The 14,869-nt window shown below is 58.1% G+C and overlaps 2 protein-coding genes across 10 annotated transcripts; both read left to right on the top strand.

Annotated features, from left to right (window-relative positions):
• Positions 1-3: 3 nt before the first annotated feature.
• Positions 4-6,818, top strand: TMEM138 (transmembrane protein 138). Of its 8 annotated transcripts, XM_034767650.1 has the most exons (7): positions 4-168; positions 623-767; positions 1,605-1,690; positions 2,373-2,544; positions 2,923-3,024; positions 5,674-5,749; positions 6,081-6,818. In XM_034767650.1, exons 1-7 carry the CDS (start codon positions 143-145, stop codon positions 6,191-6,193), a joined length of 720 nt encoding a protein of 239 aa, XP_034623541.1. In that variant the 5' UTR covers positions 4-142; the 3' UTR covers positions 6,194-6,818. The 8 variants fall into 8 exon arrangements, with proteins under 8 accessions (XP_034623541.1, XP_034623542.1, XP_034623545.1 ...); XM_034767651.1 differs by lacking the exon at positions 1,605-1,690 and having other exon boundaries at positions 623-763; XM_034767654.1 differs by lacking the exon at positions 623-767 and having other exon boundaries at positions 50-168; positions 1,433-1,690.
• A 1,498-nt stretch (positions 6,819-8,316) lies between these two features.
• Positions 8,317-14,800, top strand: TMEM216 (transmembrane protein 216). 2 transcript variants are annotated; one of them, XM_034767641.1, is made up of 5 exons: positions 8,318-8,422; positions 12,200-12,301; positions 12,816-12,908; positions 13,307-13,508; positions 14,084-14,800. In XM_034767641.1, exons 1-5 carry the CDS (start codon positions 8,410-8,412, stop codon positions 14,097-14,099), a joined length of 426 nt encoding a protein of 141 aa, XP_034623532.1. In that variant the 5' UTR covers positions 8,318-8,409; the 3' UTR covers positions 14,100-14,800. The 2 variants fall into 2 exon arrangements, with proteins under 2 accessions (XP_034623531.1, XP_034623532.1); XM_034767640.1 differs by lacking the exon at positions 13,307-13,508 and having other exon boundaries at positions 8,317-8,422.
• Positions 14,801-14,869: the final 69 nt, after the last annotated feature.

The following is a 14,869-nucleotide window of genomic DNA, read 5'->3' as shown; positions in this document are numbered from 1 at the left end:
CAGCCTCCGCAACTCATAGAGACTGAGAGACGAGAACTCTGCCCTACTCTATGATCCAAGGCATCCGGAGGTGCCCCTGGGTTCTATCTGAGCGCTTCCGCTTCCGCCGGCCGGACCGGTCGCCAATGGCTGTGCGGTCTCCATGGGGATGGAAGATGGCGGCCCGAGGTACGTGCGAGGCCCGGCCCGGCCTGGCTGGGGGAAGGCAGTTGCGCCCGGGGGAACCGCAGGAGGCGGGATCGGGCCGCTGCGCCCTGGTTATGCAACCAAGGCCCGGGGGGTTCCTGGTGGGGGCCGGGGCTCGGGGGGTTCCCTGGGCGGAACTATTGGAGGGGGGCCGAGTCCCTGGAGGCGCTGAATTAAGAGGGATGTCAATTACGATGTCCCAGAATCGCCCCCGCCCCCGTAAATGTTGGCAGGGATTCGCCCTGGCCTTCCTGCCCCCACCTACGTGCGATCCCCTAGTATTGTTGCCCCTCCCACTGGGGGCGACCCAATTTGTTACCCCCACCCCCAGGCGCTGTACGGTACACACACACACGCGTTGTAGCAATCGGGGGGCGGGGGGGGGGGGCTGGCTGGCTGGCTCTGAATTGCATTTCCTCTTTTCTCCTATGGACAGACCCATATCCCCTCCCCACGGGTGGGTAAAACCTCATCCCTGGTGTGGCAACCTGCCTCAGCTCCTATTCCTTGTCTCCTTCTCCCTGCCCGGGGTGATCCTGAGTCTCCAGGAAGGATCCCTCTGCTCCAGTCTCAGGCTGTGCGTGAGTTGCCCCAAATAAGATCACCCCATTGTCCTCTGCTCAACCCCGTGTCCCTTCACACCACTACCATTGTGGCTGTGTCCCCGCTGGCTCCCAAACCCAAATATATTTATGATCCTCTTCCCTTATGGGCGTCTGTAACACCCCAAGATTCTGTCTCCTCTTCTTCCTCCAGGGTCATGTCCCCCCCACCTTCCTCCAAACGCATTCTCTGCCGGTCTGTGGCCTGCCATAACCCTAAAGTAACCTGGGTCAGGCAGAACGAGAGCCCTCTGACTATGACTCACAGGGTAGAGAGCACCCTGGGTTAGGGCATGGCTCTGTATGGAGCCCCTGAGATCCTCTCCCTGGTATGCCTGCAGCCCCTAGGTAGGAGAGCGCCTGTGTTCTGGGTGAAGGGAGTCCAGGGTTACTGCTATGACCCTTAAGGGTGTTCTCTTGTAAACATCTTTGCTCTCTAGCCTGGAGCTTGGCTGCTGGCTAGCTGAAACTGAGAAGGTCCCATGGATTTGGGCCCAGGTACTGTCTGGGAGCATGTGAAGCAGTTTGGGGAGAACCCCTGGCCAAGCTGGGCTCTTGGTTGAGCTGCAGCTTCACTCCTAGGTCAGGTAGGCATTTGCCACAGGCCCTGCTGGAGATAAACCCTTTCTGACCTTCTCTTCCAGACTCCAGAGCTCAGCTGTAGGGAGCAGGGAGAGGCTGTGGTGCAGGAGGGGAGCCGAAGCCCCTCTGGCCCTGAGGATGAGCTGGCTCTGTTCTCTGGAATGCACACGCTGAGGGCCCTGGGAAAGGAAGATGCTCCGGACTAGTAACTACAGCCTGGTGCTCTCCTTGCAGTTCCTGCTGATCGTCTATGACCTCTTTGTCAACTCCTTCTCGGAGCTGCTCCGCACGGCCCCCGTCATCCAGCTTGTGCTCTTCATGTGAGGCAGCAGGGGCTAGCGGTTGGAATTGGGAGAGCTGGGTTCACTTCTCAATTGTGGGAGGGAGTGCAGGCTAGTGGGTAGAGCAGGGGACTGGGAGTCAGGAGCCCTGGGTTCTCTTCCAGCTCACTGCCACTGTAGCCAAGAAAATGGGGACGAGAGGACACACTGAGGCAATGGAGTGGAGGGGGAGGACTTGGGGAAGGTTTTGTCCTCCTTCCCCTGCAGTGTGCAGCAGTACCTGACTGCTTTCCTCTGAAGCATCAGTTGCTAGCTGCCAGGGGGAGGGGGACGTAGCTGCAGGGAGAATCTGGTCTGTGGACAGTGGCTCCATTCCCAGACCCAGCCCGTGTTCTTGGCACTAAGCCAAGTGTCAGTTACATAAAGATCTGGGGAGGAACATCTGTGTCTGCCCAGATCAATTATCAAAGCAGGGAATTACTGCACTAGGAGGGGCTGCCTGGGCTGGAGGAACCACCCAGAGCTGGCTGCCTCTCCTTCCAGGGGCCTGGTGCACGGTGTTGTTCCAGCACAGGCTTTGTGTTTTGCTGTGTAGGCTAGGGAAGCTGGTACATCCCCTAGGACAGAGGGCAATGCTTGTGTTGGCCACTGTGTCCAGCACATGGCCCCAGGGAGGGCTGTGGTCTCTGGAAGTGTGCTCATGGCATCTGTCTCCCTGCAGCATCCAGGATATCGCCATCCTCTTCAACATCATCATCATCTTCCTCATGTTTTTCAACACCTTCGTCTTCCAGGCCGGCCTGGTCAACCTCCTCTTTCACAAGTTTAAAGGGACCATTGTCCTGTCGGCGGCTTACTTGGTTCTGAGTATCGCCTTCCACATCTGGATCATGGTAAGACAGGGCTTGTTCTCAGGGGGCGTAGGAACAGCTGTACACATCTGTCTAGATGGGTAGCTCACCCTCTTCCGGAGCAGCTGGGAGCCTGGTGCATCTGATATGATACCCACTTCCTGTAGTCCCAGAACCACCCACTGGTCTGATGTCCTGCCCCAGTTGGACACTGTCCGTCTGCTCTGCTAGCCGCCTTCTGGCATAAAGGTTTAGAGAGGGCCAAAATTCCCCATTGTGCACCAAGCCAGTCCTGCCACACTCTGTAAGCAGTGTGTTGTCTTGGCCTCCTGCTGGAGAGCAGCTTATCCTGAGGGAGGAGGGCTGACTCCTGAGCCTGGAGAGGTCAGAGCTTCACTCAGGGCCCCTCTCCCCTTGCAGCTCCGGAGAGGGAGGATTGCTGCTCTGTGGAACGTGTCCGTCTCCCAAGGAGGCAGCAGCGCATCTCTGGAGAGTGTGGGGCACTCTAAGGAGAGGAGTGAGGTACCAGGAGCTGCCGCTAAGCACCCTTGCACCTGGGCCCTCGCTGATTGGGGGATTCACCCCATGCTTCAAGCAGGGGGATTGGGCCTGGAGTAGAAGCGGGGGAGGGATACAAGCCCCACTTCCTCTCCTCTCCCTTGGAGGGAGCTCAGCTGGGCTCCGTGCAGCCCTTCCCCAGCACCTTCCTCCTAACTTGTGACAGGGAGCATTGTTCCTCCCCAACTCAGATCCTTTCTTTGGTGGCACATGTGCCTCCCCAGCCTCCTCCTCTCTTCTTGGAGATTGGCCGTGGGGCTGGGCAGAAGCATGCCCCATCTGCCAGATTTGGGGAGAGCTGCTCCTCCCACTAGGCAGCATAGTCAGTTATGGCTCTTTGGGGACCTAATCTGACTCGGGTCTGCGAGCAGCCCTCCTGGCCACTTCAAGCAGAGTCCTCACTGCCGAGAGCAGGAGTGGGGCCTCACGCAGCAGCCTGTTGCATGGCCATCGGCAGGTGCTGGTGTCCTGGGCCTTGTGCTCTCTTGATGCCATGGTAGGAAACATGGCTGGGGGAGGCAACTCCACAGTGAGAGTTTATTTGGAGGGGGGATAGTTTGGGATTCAAAATACATTTGAATCCAACTCCTCCCTTGGCGGCTGGGGCCAGAGGATGGCGGAGGCATTGGTTCTGCCCTCAGGAGCTATCCCAGGAGTGATCAGAATGCTCACAGTAGGGAAATCAGAGGTGTTCACTCCTAAAGAGGTGGTGGAGTGGCTGCACCGATCCATCTAGTGTGGTAGCCCACTCCCTTCTGGCACAGCTTGGGCCATTGGCCAGTCTGTTGATATCCCATCACTTCCTCCCAAAGGGATTTTGCTCCATCTAAAAACCCAAATCACTGCTCAGCAGAAGCCAGGCCTCAGAGAACACCCTCCTGGCAGGGGACTGTTGGAGCTAGGGTGGAAACTGACCTGTGTCCTCAACTGTGGTACCCATGAGAGGGCGGTACAGCAAGAGCCTTTCCCTTTGAAATCCCCCTCCTTCCCTTTTCAGCTCCCCCCTGAGCAGCAGCTCCTGGTCTCGCCGGTTCTGATCAGGATCTAACAGATGAACAATTGCATCCTGGGTTGGATCATGTGTGGGAGCCCTAGGGAGTTGGGTTTACACGGATGCCTGGCTTGGTCGGTACTTGCCCTGGAAAGCTCCCAAGCCTGCTTTAGAGTCTTGCTGGAATGGCTTCCCCACCAACGAGGCTAATCCTTGGGTGAGCAGTGCCAGTGTCCGTGCAGGGCAGTGCATGGGATAAATCCCCACCAGGAACCAGTGCTGGTTGCAGCAGCTACAGGCTGCGAGTGTCTGTCCCAGTTTGGGTTGGAGCAAGCACAGGTGCTGGCAGCTCTGCTTGTGCCCTGCCCTCCTCGGAGGAGAAGGGTAGGGAGGGTTGCTCTCTCCCCATCCTCAAGACACCCACCATCCCCTCCTCGCCACTCCCATTAACGCTTTCCTGCCCTGTCTCTTAGGCACTGCGCCCTCCCCCCCTTTGATCTCACCCACAGCTGAGAGTCTCTCTCTGCTACCTGCTGCGACATTGCCAGTCTCTTAAAGGGCTAGCTCCACAAATCCCATTTCTCTGCTGGAGCTGCTGCTTGGCTCTGAGACGCCGGGGTGAGCACTGGGGTGACCGGCTGGCTGAGTCTAGTAGTACCTGGCCCAAAGCCACAGGATAATAAACCAGCCTCTTGTGTTGGATTCAACCGTTTGGTGCTGAAGAACATCAGTAATAAGAACCACTGACGCTTGTAACCCGCTGGAACAGAGCATCATGGTGAGGCACTGCCAGCCAGATACCAGCTGCCTTTGCTGCCATGAATGCCGTGGTCCTCCTCTGCCCTGCTCCAGCACCCCCCAGCCAGGAATTTCAGAACACCTGCTGTCCAGCGCCCCCCCCGTGAAACAGGGAGCCACCAGCATCATCTCCCCTCCCTCCCTCCCCCCCGCCACTGCACAGACGGTGACATTGAGGCACAGAGAGGGGCTCAGGGTCAAATCCTCAAGGGTATTTAGGTGCCTAACTCCCATTGAAATCAGTGGGAGTTAGGCACCTATATACTTTTGAGGAACTGGGCCTAGGTGACTTGCCCAAAGCCACCGAGTTAGTGAGTAGCTGGGCAGCAGGATTTAAGAGGATTTTCTAGGATCTGTGTTGGGAAGCTTGACTGGGTCTTGGTGTTCTGTATAAATCCGCTGATCTGATTAACTTTTGTGTGCTCCCTGAGCTGCTCCCTGCCACTCACACCCCCGCTCGTAGGGAGGAGGAGGGAAGCCTCTAGACGGCTGGGCCCCAGGGATGGGCTCAGAGAGGGGGATGGTTCTTGTTGGGAAAGAGTTGCTTTGGAAAGTGGATCAGTACAGTGATGATGCATTTCTCCCCCTGCTGAGGGGCTCAGCCACTAGGGGGAGTCCTCTAACCCTGGGGAGATAGGGAGCTGCTTCCCACTGGGGATCTGGAGTAAGTGACATGGGGAGGTGACTGAATGGAGCAGCCCGGAGAAGAAAGGAGCAAGGAAGTGAGTAAAGGGACTCAGCGTGCTGAGCCCTGTGGTGGGCTGGGCAGGTGCTCACGTGGCCGTTTCCTGCCCCGATTTCCCTTGTGCCTCTCTCTCCTTCAGAACCTGCGCTGGAAAAACTCCACCCGCTTTGTATGGACGGACGGGCTGCAGGCCCTCTTTGTGTTCCAGAGGCTGGGTAAGGGCCAAGCTCCATCATGGATCCCAACACGCACACCCAGACCACAGCCCCAGAGCAGAGCTACCATAGCTGGCAGTGGGCTGGCCCCATCTGCCTTCCCTGCAGTCTCCCTAGGCTGGGCTTGGGGTGGGTTTGTTAGGGAATGGCAGCTCTACGTTCCCATGAGCCATACCAACCCCTTCCCATTGGTGCTGGATCTCAGGGAGGCTCTGCCTGTCCTGAAGGTCCCCAGGGCACACTGGGGTGATCCAGCAGGTGGAGGATGGGGTGGGGGAGAGGACATTCCCCAGCCGGCTGTGTTGTCTCACATTCCTCTCGCTGTCCCCAGTGGCCGTGCTGTACTGCTACTTCTACAAGAGGACGGCCTTGCACCTGGGGGACCCCCGCTTCTACCAGGACTCCCTATGGCTGCGCAAGGAGTTTGCTCAGGTCCGCAGCTGATGGCTTCCTCCAGGACCCAGAGCCGTGGCCGGTCCGTGACTGCTCCCAGCTGGCTGGCATGGAGCCCCCCGTTCCACCTGCGCTCTCTATCAGCTGTCTGAGAAGCCAGTGTCTCTCAAGCCTGGTCTCGCACTCCATCCCATGAACTAAACAGGCTGGAGAGATCCCATCAAGAGACGTGTCATCCTCGCACCTGCTGCTTTGCTGGTTGCCCGCTCAGGCTCTCCCTCATCCCCAGTAACTCATTCCACTCCCCTCTTGCAGATCAGCGAGCCGTTCCTGCCCCTTTCTCTCTAGACCCAGCTGCAGCCTCCCTGAGGAGTGATCCGAAGTGCCAAGCAGGTTTGGCTGAGGACTCCTGTCCTGTAACTGCAGCATGGCTCCTCTTCATCCAGAACAATCCTTCCACCAGCCCTACGCACAGCTAACTCGCCGCCTGACCAATGGGGTCCTGTTGGTATCGGCTCCATTTGGCCTCCGCTTTGCATATCTGGTGGGATGAGGTGCCAGGACGCAGCCTGTCCTAGCTGCGCAGCGTTAGGCCTGTCCTGGTGGTAGACCCTCCTTTTGTACCTTCGTATTTTTGTAAATTATGAGACAATAAATTGGCTTCATTTTCCAGAAACGTCCTTGTGTGTGCATGTTTTGAGTGCACCCTCCGTACCCCAGGCCCTGTTCTATCCTAGGAGTATGTGTCCCCCTCCCTCCCAAAAAACACTGTTCTGTTCTAGCCCACATTGCAGCTAATTCCCCTACTGGGGGCAGGAGTCCAATGGCCAGAACACACACTCTCCATGCAGCTGCTGAGCTGCCTGTGATGTTTAGTCATTCCCCAGTCATGGATCAGGGCCCTGTTGAGCTAGCCACTGGAGAAACACAGAACAAAGATGGCTGCCACCCTAAAGGGCTGACAATCTAAGCAGTAGGAAGGAGACAATAAGACAATACTGGTCACCTTGACTGGCGGTGGTAGCAGTAGGGTCTGCGTTCCTACCATACAGTAGGCATTACTGAATGGGCAACCGCTGAATTCCTCCTCCAGCTTGTTGGAGGGCTGAGCAAGGTGCAGAGCCTTGGTAAAGGCCAGGGCAGAGGTGTGTATCGGGAATGGTGCCGTAAGATAGGGCAGGCAGAGTTACATGTAGACCCACATAACATAGCCCTTGTTTCCCATGACATTCCAATCTTGGAGGGGAGAGAAGATAAAGCACTTGCTAGCTTAATGATCTCAGCTAGATGGAGAAACCCTTCAGCTTGCCAGTGAGCTGTGTTTTCAGCATTGGTTTATTTCCAAGATGCCTGCTCCAGAGGAAGGGGCCTGGGTGGTGTCTTGTGGTGATCAGAGCAGAAGGGAGTACAGCTCAGGAATTAGTTATTCAGAAATAAATTCTGTAATTCAGAACCATGGTATTTCCTTTTTCCAGACAGGCTGTGGGGAAGAGGTCGGACAGTGACCCAACTATGCTGCTTTGGGGAAGGGAATGGGGGTCACTGGTGAGCAAGGGGGATTACACCAATGCTGGGGGAGGGATATCTCCAAATGACCTGTGTTGTCTGTGGGTCGGGGTGCTGAAGGAGGGAACAGGGTCTCATGGGGAAGCAGTGCCAGGGGTACTGCAGAGTGACCAGCCTTGCTGTTAGAGAGGGAGATCAGGATCCATAGCAGACTGTGAGGCACTCAATATTAGCCATGAGCCCCTGGATAGTAGGAGGAGCCAATAGCTGCGTTGCCAACTCTTGTGATGGGATGACAAGTCTTGTCATAAAGCTCCTGGAGGCAAGAGGCCGGGGGAGCATCGCAATGTCCCCAGCTGTGGGTGGGCAAAGGCAACAAGCCACGCAGGCAGGAGACGGGCTTCGAACCCAGGAGATGTTAAACCAATAATCAAGGCGGGGGGACGAGGGTGTCTGAGCCGGCAGGCTCCCGGGGGGTCCCTGGGCTGGCTGGAGGGACCCCCCGGGGCAGCGCGGAGATGCCGGGACTCCGGGAGCTGGAGCTTTACGCAGAGCCCCAGCCCCGGAGGGCCTGCCTCTGCCACCGCCACCACACAATGCAGCCCCCGCTGCACAAAGCCCGGCGGGTCCTCCAGCACCATCGAGCCGCGGGGCTGAGCCGGATGGAGCGGCGCGAGCCGCTCTGGCCCCGCACTTCCGCTTCCCTAGTCCGCGTTGCCGGAAGCGATGTCGCTGGGTGACAGTTTCCATGGAGATGGAAGATGGCGCCTAGAAGTAAGTGCGGGGAGGGGGTCCCGGATTCCCTCCCCACCAGCCCGGTGCGTGGGACACCCCCTCCACCCCAGGAGCCTTCACCGAGTGCGGGGCGGCAGCATCCGGGGGCGCATGCCGGGGGGCTGTGCCACGTGACTTCTAATCCTTGCGGGAAAGACACGTGACCTCCCCATTCCCACCTTCGGGGTGCACGTCCTTCTGCCCCACCTTCTACATGGGATGCCACGTGACCTCCCACTTCCCTGACCACCCTGGGGCTGCCACGTGACCCCGTCCTCGCGGGAAGGGCCCTTGACCTTCCCCTCCATGGGGGGGGGAGGGGCACATCCCTTCCCCCAATCCATCCCAGGGGGTCACCTGCCTCCCTTTCCCCCACCCCATGGACGGAGCTATGCCCCCCCCCCTGCTCTTTTTGTCTCCAAGCCTTTCTCCCCAGGTGCTGATGGAGAGGGTGGCCCTGCCCAATCGCCCCCTCCTGCACCTTCAGGAGCTGGTTTAAAAACAAAACGAGCAGATTTTATATCTCAGGAAAGCACCGAGTTCCCCCCTACACACACACACACACCCAGATCCACTGACCCCAGCTGGCTCAAAGGGTGCTGAAAAGCAGCTCGCCCTCAGAGCCCAGGCCTGGAAACTTCTCTGCAAAGCGCAGACCTACAGCCAGCAGAGGCTGGAATGGAAACGGTCGGGGTCAGGCAGCGTTAGCTCTGGCAGTGAGATCCATTCTCATAGGGTTACCATATTTTAGTTTTAAAAAAGGAGGAGACTCCACGGAGCCCCAGCCCCGCCCCAAGTCCGCCCCTTCCCCAAAGTCCCCGCCCCAACTCTGCCCCTTCCCCTGAATGCTCTGTCCCCTGCTCCTCCCTCTCCCCTGCTTCAAATGTTCGCGAGAAGCCTGAAACAGGGAGGCAGCAGGTAAGCTGGGGCTGGGGCGGGGTGCGGCGCAGCCCAGTCCGGCCCAGCGGCTCCCTCCGGCGGCCGGCCGGCCCAGGCCAAGAGGCTCTGGCCCCGGTGTCTCCCGCCCGGCTCGGGACCTGGGGCGCCGGCCCCGGTCCGAGCACCCCCGGCCCAGCACCGTCGGCCTCGGTCCCGGCCCCGCACCGTCGGCCCCGTCCCCGTCCCGGCCCCGCACCGTCGGCCCCGTCCCCGTCCCGGCCGAGCACCGTCGGCCCCGGCCCCGTCCCAGCACCATCGGCCCCGTCCCGGCCGAGCACCGCCAGCCCCGTCCCCGTCCCGGCCGAGCACCTCGGCCCCCCCCCCCCCGCCCTCCCGGCCGAGCACTGCCGGGCTCTCCCTCCCTATTTTCCCAGACTGTCTGGCTTTTGGGAATTTCCTCCCAGACGGGGATTTGAGGCCCAAAAAGCCGGACATGTCCGGGAAAATCCGGACGTATGGTAACCCTAATTCTCATCACTAACCTGATTACGATTTATCGGTACCTTGAAAACACCGCATACTACAGGGTTCTGTCATCTCATAGACTTTAAGATCAGAAGGGACCATCATGATCATCTAGTCCAGGGTGGGCAAACTTTTTGGCCCAAGGGCTACATCTGGTAATGGAAATTGTATAGAGGGCCATGAATGATCACAAAATTGGGTGTTGGGATGCGGGAGGAGGTGAGGGCTCTGGCTGGGGGTGCGAGCTCTGGGGTGGAGCCAGACATGAGGAGTTCAGGGTGCGGGAGGGTGGCTCCGGGCTGGGGCAGGGGGTTTGGAGGGCAGGAGGGGAATCAGGGCGGGGGCAGGTGGTTGGGGCATGGGAGGGGGTCAGGGGTGCAGGCTCCAGGCGGTGCTTACCTCAAGCAGCTCCCAAAAGCAGCAACATGTCCCACCTCTGGCTCCTATGTGGCGGTGCAGCCAGGCGGCTTGGCGCACTGCCTGTCCGCAGGCGCCGCCCCTGCAGCTCCCATTGGCCATGGGTCCAATGAGAGCTGCGGGGACGGCGCTTGAGGTGGGGGCAGCGTGCGGAGCCCCCTGACTGCCCCTACGTGTAGGAGCTGGAGAGGGGACATGCCACTGGTTCCGGGAGCCACACCCTGCCCCCTGGATTAAAATATCTGAAGGGCCGCATGCGGCCTCCGGACCGTAGTTTGCCCACCCCAATCTAGTCTGACCCCCTGCACATTGCAGGCCACAGAACCTCACCCACCCACTCCTGAAATAGACCCCTAACCTCTTGAAGTCCTCAAATCATGGTTTAAAGACTTAAGGTCACAGAGAATCCACCATTTACAGACATATTCCTGGGAACTTTGTTTCACCCCAATCAGAACAGAAGACAAGAGCTATGGGTTTCTGGCTTGTTACTTCCAAAACATGTTCTACTGCTAAATGACCAGCCCACACAGCTGAAAGCTTGTCTGCCACATCACTGCTGGTGGAGTCAATGCTTCACCTTGGCCTGAAGCACCAACCAGATAGAAACAGCCGGCTTGGAGAGTGCGAAGCCAGCTCCTGCTGCCGAGTTTCACTCCTTGCTGCCTGATACCCTGCTGTAAAGTGGGGTAGGTGGCACACTACTGTGTGGCTGGGCATGTGTAGGAGCTCTTTGATCTTAGTTGGGCCTGCTGCCCTGCCATGTTTTCTCTTTAAATACAAGTTTCCTGTTCTCAAAAATCCTCTTCCTGCCAAGGGTGGCACCAAGCAGAGGGAGAAAAACCAAAATGTAGTGGGGAAAGCTCCTGCCTGCAGACAGAAAGTGGAGAGGCTTAGAGAACCACATTGCCTGCTTCTAGCGGAGAAGAGCCAACCACGAAACAACGGCTGGAAGCTGAAGCTGAAGCTGGACAAATTCAAATTAGACAATAGGCCGACATTCCTAACAGTGCGGGGACAGACCACGGGAAAAAATGACCCAGGGAAGTGGGGGAGTCACATCACCTCTCTGGAAGATGCTTTAGTCAAACACAAGTTACTGGACTCATGCCAGATGTGAGGTCAGCCCCAAGTGGCAGCTCGTCCGGCCTCTGGGGTAACTTGGCAACCTGTGCTATACAGGAGATCAGACTCAGTGATCCCTTCTGGCCTTAGACGATGTGAAATCACAATAGCACCCAGCAGCCCCAGCTGAGATCAGGGCTCCATTCTGCTGCACTAATGCATTGCGAGAACCAGCCCCTGCCCCAGTGAAACAAAATAGACAAAAGCTGGGAGAAAGCACTGGAATGCGTTACCTAGGGAGGTGGTGGAATCTCCTTCCTTAGAGGTTTTTAAGGCCCGGCTTGACAAAGCCCTGGCTGGGATGATTTAGTTGGGAATTGATCCTGCTCTGAGCAGGGGGTTGGACTAGATGACCTCCTGAAGTCCCTTCCAACCCTGATATTCTATGATTCTATGAAATGAAGGATTCTTATCCCCATTTTACAGATGGGAAACTGAGGCCCAGAGAGACTCAGGGTCAGATTTTGAGGTGCCTAAAGAGGCAGGTGAGCACCTGTCTACATTTTTAGGTGCCTACATCTCTTTGTAAGTCTGTGCTCAGTGGCTCGCCCAGGGTCATGCAAGGAGCCTGTTGCAGAGCTGGGAAAGAATCCAGGCCAGTAGTACCTTGACCACCTATCCTCTCAGTCAGTCCCTTGTGTTCAGCCTATCTCAGAGAGCCAGACAATCCCTCATCCTACGAGGGCGGGGCTCCCATGGGGAGTTAGGGGTTAATGCAGCTCAGGCCCTTTTGGCTTCCTCTGCCCTCTTTGGGGGGAAGAATGAGGCCGGCAGGCCTGCATGGGGAGCAGCACCTCACCCATTCATGCTATTCATCTGCCCATCCCCCAGGCCGCCAGCTCTCCTCTACACCGCTGGAAATCCTGCTCTTCCTCAATGGATGGTATTATGCCACTTACTTCCTCCTGGAGATCTTCATATTCGTCTATAAAGGTGAGTTCCCTCCACTGCCATTCCAGATCACCAGGGACTACTACAGAACAGCCTTTGGCAGCAGGGCTGCCCTCTGTGCTGTGGTATCAAGCGCCACTTGACTGAGGGCAAGGCAGGCAGGACAAGCCCAGTGGAGTGCCAGCTGACTTATTCCACCTAAGCCCCTCAGGCCTCCCAGCCCATCCATGCGTTTCAGCCACTCCCAGCCCGTTGCAGGGCTGCATCTGGTGGGAGGGAGGAGTAAGAGGAAGCCTTTGGCTCTGATGCTGGGCAAGGGCCGGGACCCATTAGATGAGCCACTCTGCACTGCATTTCTGTGGTCCTGCTGGCACCTCTCTGGGGCTCTCCCCCAGACTTGCTGTCCCTGGAGGAAGGCCTTCGGGCTGAGAACCACTAGTTATTCACAGCCATCTCCCCTTCCTTAGGGGCTTGTGCCGGTGAGGGACAGTGGCACCCCAGAAAGAGGGTTTGGAGGCCTTGCACTCCTCCTGAAACAGGTGACTTGTGTCCACAGGGCTGCTGTTACCATACCCCTCTGCCAACTTGGCCCTGGATCTGGTCATGCTCTTCCTCTACCTCGGCATTGAAGTCACTCGGATATTTTTTGGTGAGTGCCTAAGATTAACAGCCAGCTCTGGAACAACAGGGCAAGCAGCCCCCTGGGGGCAAACAGCTCTGAGACAGCTGGACTGGTGCCTGATTTCACTGGGCCGCCAAGCAGCCAGCACATGACTGGCTTTTGCTCACTCAGCTTGGAGATGGATCAGTGCCTAGAGTTGAAGAGCTCTTTGCCTGAGCCAGCCAGGTTTCTGGACCAGGGGCCAGAGGCCTAGAGAGGAAAGGCTCCATGTCCCATTCCCTGCCCTTGGGCTGGATTGGAGCCTGTGTCCTAGAGGGGATAGGCTCTATATCCCTGTCCCCCCAGTTTTACCCCTCCAGGAAGCTGCGTGCGTGGATGGCTGCAGGGCAGGGAGCAGTTGCCTTACTAACTGTGCCACGTGGCAGGCTCCAAGGGGAACCTGTGCCAGCGGAAGGTGCCGCTCTCCATCAGCCTGGCCTTGACATTCCCAGCGGCAGTGATGGCGGCCTATTATCTGCTCCTGCAGACCTACGCCCTCCGGCTGGAGGCCATCCTCAATGCCATCCTGCTGCTCTTCTACGCCGTCGAGCTGCTCCTGGGCATCCTCACCCTGGCCTCCTTCTCCAGGTACCCCACCCCCCTCCTGCCCTGAGCAGCCGCACCACTGGGAGGCAGTGGGAAACTGAGCAGCTGTGGGCAGGGTCTGGAGGGGTAACATGGGAGGAGCTGGGATGGACAGACTGGCCAGGAGGGAGACAGGATCCAAGGGGTGAAAAAGCACTGGGGCTGGGGGAGACTGGACCATTCATGGGCTAGTGGAAATGATGGAATAACTAGGTCATGAGCAAGGAGGGAGGCTGTGGTGGAGACAGGATGAGGGAGGGAAAGTGTGGAGAGAAAACGCTGATGATACAAACAGGGAATGGCTGGGCAGGTGGCTCATGCACACGCCTGGGGATCAGGACTCCTGGGTGCCATTCCTGACTGCCCCTGCTTCGGTTTCCTCATCTGCACTCCTCTCCTCTGATTGGCTGCTACGAGGACAGATTCCCGGGGGTGTGTGGAAGCAGTTGGGGTGACAGGGTTGCCCAGGGATGTGAGGGAAGCTCCCCCCCCGCCCCAGCCAGAGCCGTGTGGGGTTGGAGAGGCTACTGAGGGTCTGCAATTGACGGCCAGGCTCTCTCCTGTTTATCTCCCTCTAGGGTGGACTCATATTAAGGCTCCATCCAGCCTGTTCCGGGCCAGACAAGGCGACACGTTGCCCCAGCGCCTGGGACTGAGGCCACACATTCCCTCCCTCCACGGCTGGTCTGATGGCAGCGTCTCAGCCCCTCAGAGCAGAGCTAGACCCAGCCACAGCCTCATTCCACATCAGCCCCTCCTGGGCAGGAAGCCACCGCTGGCGTGCCCAGCAACTTGGAGAGAGACTTTAACTCGCATCCCAGACCTGGCGCCTCATGAAGCAGCCATTCCGTGTGCCCAGGCATCACTCACCCGCTGCAGGCACCGCCCTCCCCTGCCTGCCGTGCAGTGGGGGAGGGGAGGGAGGGGGGGGAAGAGGCTGCTGGGAGGTGACATGGATCCCATTCCGGCCCCTACAGCCAGGGCTTAGAGTTTGTCCGAGCCCCCGCACACAAGGCCAGGTGGCCCCTGGCCCAGACCACACCCCCATGGATCATGCCTGCACCTTCTGTGTCCTCCCATTTCAGCATGGGGCTGGAGGGGCAGACACCCAGGGCCCCCCTTGTAAGTATTAATAAGCTCCTGTCTATCGCATGTGTGACTGATTGAGAGGTGCTTCCACCCGCTCCCCCACATTCAGTGTTATTTGCTGTAGCAGTGACTCGTGGCACTTTTCCCCCTCCTCTCGCATCCTCCAAATCAATACTATTTTCCAATAAATATTTATTTTTCTGCTACTGCTGCTGCCTGGAGCCTTTTCATTAGAGTAGGGCTTCCCCCAGGAGGCAGCAAGGAGGCACCTCCCC

The sequence above is a fragment of the Trachemys scripta genome, chromosome 4 (genome assembly GCF_013100865.1).
Source record: "Trachemys scripta elegans isolate TJP31775 chromosome 4, CAS_Tse_1.0, whole genome shotgun sequence".
In the NCBI taxonomy this organism is placed as follows: domain Eukaryota; kingdom Metazoa; phylum Chordata; order Testudines; family Emydidae; genus Trachemys; species Trachemys scripta.
The sequence above is the reverse complement of the archived record's forward strand: the minus strand, read 5'-3'. Positions and strand labels throughout refer to the sequence as shown.

What these genes read in the sequence shown, in the direction of transcription:
- TMEM138 (XM_034767650.1), top strand. Translation starts at nt 143, where the DNA reads ATGGGGATGGAAGATGGCGGCCCGAG. An exon ending in GCTCCAGTCTCAGGCTGTGC is followed by an intron (nt 768 to 1,604) that starts GTGAGTTGCCCC and finishes CTCTCCTTGCAG; the next exon opens with TTCCTGCTGATCGTCTATGA. An exon ending in ACTCTAAGGAGAGGAGTGAG is followed by an intron (nt 3,025 to 5,673) that starts GTACCAGGAGCT and finishes TCTCTCCTTCAG; the next exon opens with AACCTGCGCTGGAAAAACTC.
- TMEM216 (XM_034767640.1), top strand. An exon ending in CTTCATATTCGTCTATAAAG is followed by an intron (nt 12,302 to 12,815) that starts GTGAGTTCCCTC and finishes TTGTGTCCACAG; the next exon opens with GGCTGCTGTTACCATACCCC. An exon ending in AGTCACTCGGATATTTTTTG is followed by an intron (nt 12,909 to 14,083) that starts GTGAGTGCCTAA and finishes ATCTCCCTCTAG; the next exon opens with GGTGGACTCATATTAAGGCT.